Consider the following 7,465-nt stretch of genomic DNA (forward strand, 5'->3'; position numbering starts at 1 on the left):
AAAGGCGATTTTCTCAATATTTAGATTTTTTTGCACCCTCAGATTCCAGATTTTCAAATAGTTGTATCTCGACCAAATATTGTCCTATTCTAACAAACCACACCTCAATGGAAAGCTTATTTATTCAGCTTTCAGATGGATGTATAAATCTCAATTTCGATAAATTGACCCTTATGACTGGTTTTGTGGTCCAGGGTCACATATTAGTTTTATATTTTTCCCTTTTTTTGGACAGAATAATAGCTCTAATTACTTTTTTTAATCAGTTGACATATTTATACACTTAGAACTCAAATAAATTCAAACTGAATTATTTTCTTTTTTATGATTATTAAATGTTTTTTTCAGTGATGTTCATGTTTCATTTTTATTTATTAATATATTTTGTAAAAATCTGTTAAACTTTAACGAGTTTTGTAAAAACTTTAAATTAAATTAAACATGCAGCAAGAAAAATAACAGTTGTTAGATAAATGTACAGAAATGTGTTTAATAATGCAAAGTACTTTTGCATTTTTATGCATTATGAATTCCGATCCAAAAATGAAAAAAAAAAAAAATAATAACATTTACACTTTTTACGAAAGATTGTCTGCTCAACTGTGCACATACAGTATCCTTCAAAAAAAAATATAAATAACTGTTATGTACAATATGCCATAAAATAATGACTTGCATATTTAAAAGCCTCACATAGTACTTAATTATGAAATCATATAACATTGTTTACAACTGTGAGTTTTTATAGGAAGATTTTGGTTAGGTCAACATATGCTTTAGTTTTATTTACAAATCCTGAAATTAGTTTTGTATATAAAGCTTGTATGTTGGTGTCAAAAGCTATTGCATGAAAGCAATAATAGATGAACATGGCTTTAATTTAATCCGTAAGGTGGATGTCCTATAAGGAGGGTGATATGACTTGGGTCCAGGCTGTAGGAAGGCGTACATGTGCTGAACTGTCATATTGTGAAGCCTCGTGCACCTCAGGCACAGCAGTGGAGTCATATAAAGGAGAGCCAGAAGAGGGCGATGTGGCCGGGTGAGCCAGGCTGCTGTAGTGAGCGGCAGAGCCGCGGAGGAACTGGGAGCCCAGACTGCTGCCTATACTTCCAGTCTGAGACACTGGGGTCAAAGGAGAGTTCCCTACAGACCACAGGCTGCTGTACTGACTGCAAACAGGAAAACAAATAATAATAATGAGCTTTCAGTTCTATACAACATCCCATTAATATGAATTTAACAACCCAGTGGAAAATAGTATTCATCAGAGTAGGGGCTTTCAAACTAGAAACACACAGGAATATGGAAAAGTGTGCTTGGGTGTCCGCAGAAAAAAGAGTTTTTACTAGAGCTTAATCTTTAACCTAATGATTTAAGCTTACTGTATCATATTAGATACACAATGTTCTAATGGGTCTAAATTATCAGCATGTCCAAAACCTTGTTGAAAAACCTATTGGACACATCTTCTGTCATCTCATTGACAGGCTTTTAGTATACAGTGATGGTAAAATGTCCCCCTTCAGCCAGAGGTACATATGTCTTTTTTATTTTATAAAGTAAACATTATAATAACTTTTGTGTTTTAATAAGATGAACATTTACTGGACTGAAGCAAAGTAGATTTACTTGATTAGCAATACTTTTTTCCCCCCATAAAATATAAGCATCAAATATGATACAGTTTGGGCCTCTGAATAAAATGGAGATGTTTTTTCCTCCTCAAGTATGAGCTTCATATTCTCCTATATCATGCTATATGAGCCATAAAAGCCTGATGTATCAAATAAAAAGAAAAAAAGTAAATAATTTTTCATTCTGTTTTTAAATATTGGTCCAAAATAAAGACATTAGTCACAGCTACGTTATTGATTGATTATTATTGATCTGTAGGTGGCCTGGGTTTTTAACAGTAAGAATAATACAAAAAAAAAGCTTTATACATTACGTACACTGTAAAAAATGACCGTGAATTTAACGGTAAAAGACTGTAAAAATGCTATAGTAAAAACCTGTTAAATGATTAATGGTAAACTCCCCTACTATATATGGTGAAAAACTATATTGGACATTACATGTATTGGACATTAATTTTACAGTAGTATACCGTTTTTGGAAGTGAAAAAGACCAATAATTTACAGTGAATAACCGTAAATTGACATTCCCAGAATTCCCTGTGTTACATTTCAAATTTGATGTTTTTTTGTTGAAATAAAAAGGTTTCAACTTAGTTTTGTATATTAGGGTTGTGTGTTACACCTAATGTTGTTAAATGAATGTTTATTGCATTATTTCAGTTTCATGTGTGTTACCATGATGGTGTTTGGTGTTTGTGTGAATGACACTGTGCACCTTCTATATATGTTATTATTTAAAAGCTGCTTGTGATGGGCTTTGGTTCATCTTGTGACTTTCTCATCACCACCTGCATTTGGTGGTTATCAGTGTATTACAAAGGTACAACACAGATTTCAGTACTTCAATAGGTTGTTATATTAGCATTATATCAGTTAATGAAATTACGGTATTTAACTGTAAATTTAAGTTAAAACCTAAAACGTTGCTACTGTATTTTTTACGGTAAAATTCCGGCAACCACAGCTGCCGGTTTTTTACCATAACTTTTATGGTAATGTTTGAGTTCATACTGAGATGAATACATATTGCAAGCAAGCTCTTCTGAAACTGTAGAAGAGATGTGAGATTACTGGAGTTTTTCTTAAGGGAAAGCAGGAAATTTAAGCAAAAACCTCCAGTTAATCTGTTGTTGTCATTTAGGAGAAACAACCGGCACACTAAAGAGATCTTATTTGTGATTTTTACCTTCTTATGGAAATGTTTAAGACCTCAAAAAAGAAACAAGGAAATTCATGTGGTAGGTTGTTAATTACTTCATAAATAAAAAAAACACTTTGTTGCAATAAAGTTGTAGCGGAAGTGTGTGATGTGGTGAAAGAGCCTCACCTGGAGTTTGAGTTTGGGGGAGAGCTGTAGTGGGAGGACATCTGCAGACTGGACCAGTTATCATGAGACGACAGCATGGACAGACAGGTGGAGCTGTCAGAGTAACCAGCTGCAATACAAACATCACAGAATCAGAATCCAGTCGCACAGAATCCAGGCTGAGGCTTCAAAACCCAGTGTGGGTCAGCATTCCACCACCAAACTTCCCCTGTTTATGAGCGTCAACTCAAACACAAAAGCTGCAGGAATGTCAGACGCTCTGCAGTGAGTACAACTTGCCTAAGTGGCTCATTAAAGGAACAGTTCACCCAAAAAAGAAGATACTCATTTATAACCCTCATGGAACAAGTTTAAAGGACAAACTTTAAGCAGAATCTCCAACATTTCCTTTCCATTCACTGAAAGCAAATAGGGGCAGGTGCTGTCAGGTCCAAATCTTGAAATAATACTAGCGCTGTAAAAGTTATTCTTATATGAAATTCTGTAAAGATTTCACAGCAAAAAGACAATGTCCCATGACCTGAATGGGCACATTTTTAGAATTACACTAAAAGGCATTTTACTTAAAAACTATAAAACTATAACTAAACTGTGGTTTTACAGTATTTGCATGTGTGGAGTTTAGCAGTGACTGTATAAGGTCTGGGAGGGGGTAACTTACTGGGAGAGGTCGTCCGGTGGGAGTATGGGCTGGGGTATGGTGTGGATCGGTGATTTCTCAAAGTAGAGTATCGTTCACAGCCATGGGATGAGGACAAAGACAGCGGGCTGCCAAACTGTGCGTGAGGGTTTGCAGAAGGGCAGAGAGACCCTGTGGCTGGCAGAAACCAGCTACTCACTAGACCAACAGTAAAATAAGAGTCAATGGGAAATTCCCTTTGCACAGAACTGTAAGAAATTATTATAAATACAAAACTGCTGCACAACATTTTTTTTGCCGTTTTTGCCTTTATTTGATAGGACAGTAGCTGCACAATATAAAGCTGATGAGATCAGCCATCATTTTATAAAGAATTGTGAAATAACTGAAATCACTTAAAATTATTATTGTGCTGATTAATATAATTTTGCTTACATTGAGAATAGCCAACAGACTGTTGACTTTCACTGACATCCTCTATTATGTCCTTATGATCACTTCTGAAAAACAAAAAAGAGTATAAAATGATATATCATTGTTTTTTCTTTTTTCTTTCTTGTTCTTCGTTTTTTTTCCCGCATTTTACCATACAAGTACTCCTCAACAATGTTCACATGGCTCCAACCCGATCTCATGAAAGTGCGTATCAATAACACGACAGTATGTTTTGATTTGGCGTACTGTTTATACGCGAAAATTGACTTTGGCGTGCATATGATACGCAATGGGTAGGCTTAGGGTTGTGGGGTAGATGCGTATTATATGTACGCGAAAACTGCGTGTCATATGCACGCCAACAAATTTCGTATCATATGCACGCGAAAACTGCGTATCATATGCACGCCAAACACGTGTGTATCAAATGCACGCCAAAGTCAATTTTTCCGTGTCAATACCACGATTCTCTGTTTTTATTTGACATTCTATTTATACACATTCAAACATCTAGGACATTTCTAACTGAATTTTATCTTACAAAGTGAAATTCCAACATATTCCCATAAATGTGTTACAATTATAACTACTACGACCACTAAAAGTATGTTTATACAAAACAGTTCTTTCAAACATCTTAGTTGGAGTAAAAAGTGACAACTAGACACTCATTCATGTACAATAGACATTTAATTAAAAGTTTTACGTGTTTATTTCTTTTAACCATACCTTTCTTTGACATCCAGGAAAGCCTTGGCAAATGGGTTGTATTTAATTTTGAGAGCTGTAACCTAAAAGAGAAAATCACGGATGCCATTGAGAGTGTTATTAGGCTTTGCACGTTCATTTGTTAACAAGCTTTATAGAGTATTAAAAAAGACGCGTTACCTCTTCATTCTGGTAGGCAGTAACTGCTATGAATTGTGTCTCAGGGAACGAGTGAGTGGTGATCATTCTCTGTGGACCACCAACGCGTACGATATGGATACGGGGCTCATACTTGTGCAGCGAGTTCAGCATAATCTATGAAAAACGGGATATATTTTCAACTTTCAGTGCTTTCTCTGGTAGACAATTTACTGGACATTTAAATTAAATAATGAACAATATATCTGAATTATGCACAAAAACGGTGATTAAACTTTATTCCACATCTTATTTTAGATTATGCACCATATAAATGCCCACGAACCTGACCACCACCGTTCAGTTTGTTGGTAAGTTTGACTTTGCTGAAGGAGACTGAGGTGTTCATCCAGTGCGCACCGAAGTTCGGCGAGTCTGGATGGACGTAGACGCAGCTCGGCGCTTGTGGCTCGGGTTTGCCACCCGGTACCCATTCACCGTTCACATACTTCCACCTGTGATTGTCTGCAGCCACGAAATCCAGTAAGAAAGAGTACATGGCGTTTGGATCCAGACCGGACACATTCACCTTCAGCACTGGGAACATGCGCCTGATCACAGCAATAATCAGAGACATTTCATAAAGCATCATCACGTTTCTCTTTCAAAGTCCCACTAAAATCAATTCGGTTAAAAGTAGAATGAGGAGGGGAAAATATCTGGAACTTAAAGCAGGATTTGGAACTGTTATGGGCTAATTAAAAACAAAGACGTGTTTGTACGCTGAAAAAAATAGGAGCCTGACATTTTTTGTAAAACTTACATTAATTAATTTTATTAATATAGTAGAAGTTAGTTTGTAAACATGCTGAATTGGCTAATAATAATAATAAAAAAAAAAATACCTGCCATTCTTGGTCACTATCATTTCATTGGTCAGTTCTTTGAACTTCTGCCAAAGTTCATTTTCATCCAAACTGACTTTAAGGTCCCTTTCTGTTGGATCTCCTTTCTCACTGCCAGCTTGAAGCTCATTCTCCACCGCAGTTAATAAATGATCCACCCGATACTGGTTGCTCTTTTCCGAACAGTCACTGGCCTCAGATGCCATTCTGCTATCCAACTGGCTCCAACAAGAAAACAAAAGCAAGCTACGCGAGCTCTCCAGTCAAAAAATACCCAAGACTTGAAGAGATGCACCCAATTAAATACTCTCCAGGTAAAACGTTCTCCATGCTTTGCTCAGGAAAGTTCTGATTGGCTGATCTCCGCTTTGATGTGGGCATTCCGGCCAGTTATTGGTTTAGAGATCCAGTGTAAGGCGTTGCGTAAATATTTACACATATTCATAGTCACCTCGGCACATTTGAAATGTGAAATGTCGACAATTTCCTCCTTACAAAAATAATGCATGTCAAATTGTAGGTTTGCAATCACTTTAACTGTTAAGACTTTAAATTCAAACGATGAACGTGTGTAAGATGCAATGCTATCTGCTGAGTGCCACTGGGGAAATGCTAAACAAACAAACAAACACGAATTATTACATTTATTTTATCAAGTATTATTTTTAATACAATTGCATTGTAAAAAAATCGATACAATTATTTTATTTATTTTTACAAAGAAAAGAAGAAGAAGAAGAAGAATTGATACTCAAGCGGTGTAATGTAAATCCATGGCTAGGTGTATGGAGGACCAAACCTGCAAAAATTAAAAATAAATAAATACACAAATAAATAAATAAATGTGTGTATAAGTACACGTATTCTTGTTTAAATACGTATATAAATAATTAAACGTGTGATGAAATATAGGCAAATAAATAAAATAAATTGGTGGCCAAATGGAAAATGTTTAAGGAAATGCTAAACTCATCCTAACTGTTTTCTTTTAATCACTCATTTATTTCTGAATGTAGTTCCGCATTTATTTTTCCTCTGCACAACATGCTAATGAGAGGGTGTCAACCATGGACTTGCTCGGGTCTTGTGATAGCTGGGGGGGTGGCTTTCCCGCTGACAGGAAATGCATGGTGTAAATCCAGTATAGCCTAGTAAAGTTCGATATTCGCAAATCTAGGGACCGTCTCTAAAGTTACATACGACATTGGTATACACTTTTCTAACAATAGCATTTGAGGAAAATTATTTACAGTAACACAACCAACTGTTAAGTGTTCATGTAGGTCTCACTTATAATGCACACCTTTTAGATTTTCTATGAACATTTGCCCACCAATTTATTTTATTTATTTGCCTACTTTAATCACATGTTTAATTATTTCTATATATATTTAAACAAGAACTTGTGTATTTATACACACATTTATTTATTTATTTGCATATTTATTTATTTATTTGTGTATTTATTTATTTATTGTTTTTGCAGGTTTCGTCCTCCATATAGGTGTTGATGAAAGTTAGATGTTTATGTGTTTAAAGCCCGTGGGAATCTTTCTCCTCCAGAGGTGTCAAAAGCCATCCGACTCGACGCGTTTCAGGACAATGGGCGTCATCTTGGCGACAAAACTTCCTTCTGATTTCATAGGAGCAACAAAACTATTCTAAAATTAT

General features: G+C 35.6%; 1 protein-coding gene across 1 annotated transcript; it reads right to left on the reverse strand.

Annotated features, from left to right (window-relative positions):
* Positions 1–901: 901 nt before the first annotated feature.
* Positions 902–6,000, reverse strand: LOC107572025 (brachyury protein-like). The gene is made up of 8 exons (XM_016258426.1): positions 5,795–6,000; positions 5,236–5,500; positions 4,932–5,066; positions 4,773–4,834; positions 4,044–4,108; positions 3,630–3,806; positions 2,969–3,077; positions 902–1,172 (listed from the first exon to the last, which is right to left on the reverse strand). The coding sequence occupies exons 1-8, from the start codon at positions 5,998–6,000 to the stop codon at positions 902–904; spliced, it is 1,290 nt and encodes a 429-aa protein (XP_016113912.1).
* Positions 6,001–7,465: the final 1,465 nt, after the last annotated feature.

The sequence above is a fragment of the Sinocyclocheilus grahami genome, unplaced genomic scaffold (genome assembly GCF_001515645.1).
Source record: "Sinocyclocheilus grahami isolate Dianchi unplaced genomic scaffold, SAMN03320097.WGS_v1.1 scaffold1683.1, whole genome shotgun sequence".
NCBI lineage: Eukaryota > Metazoa > Chordata > Actinopteri > Cypriniformes > Cyprinidae > Sinocyclocheilus > Sinocyclocheilus grahami.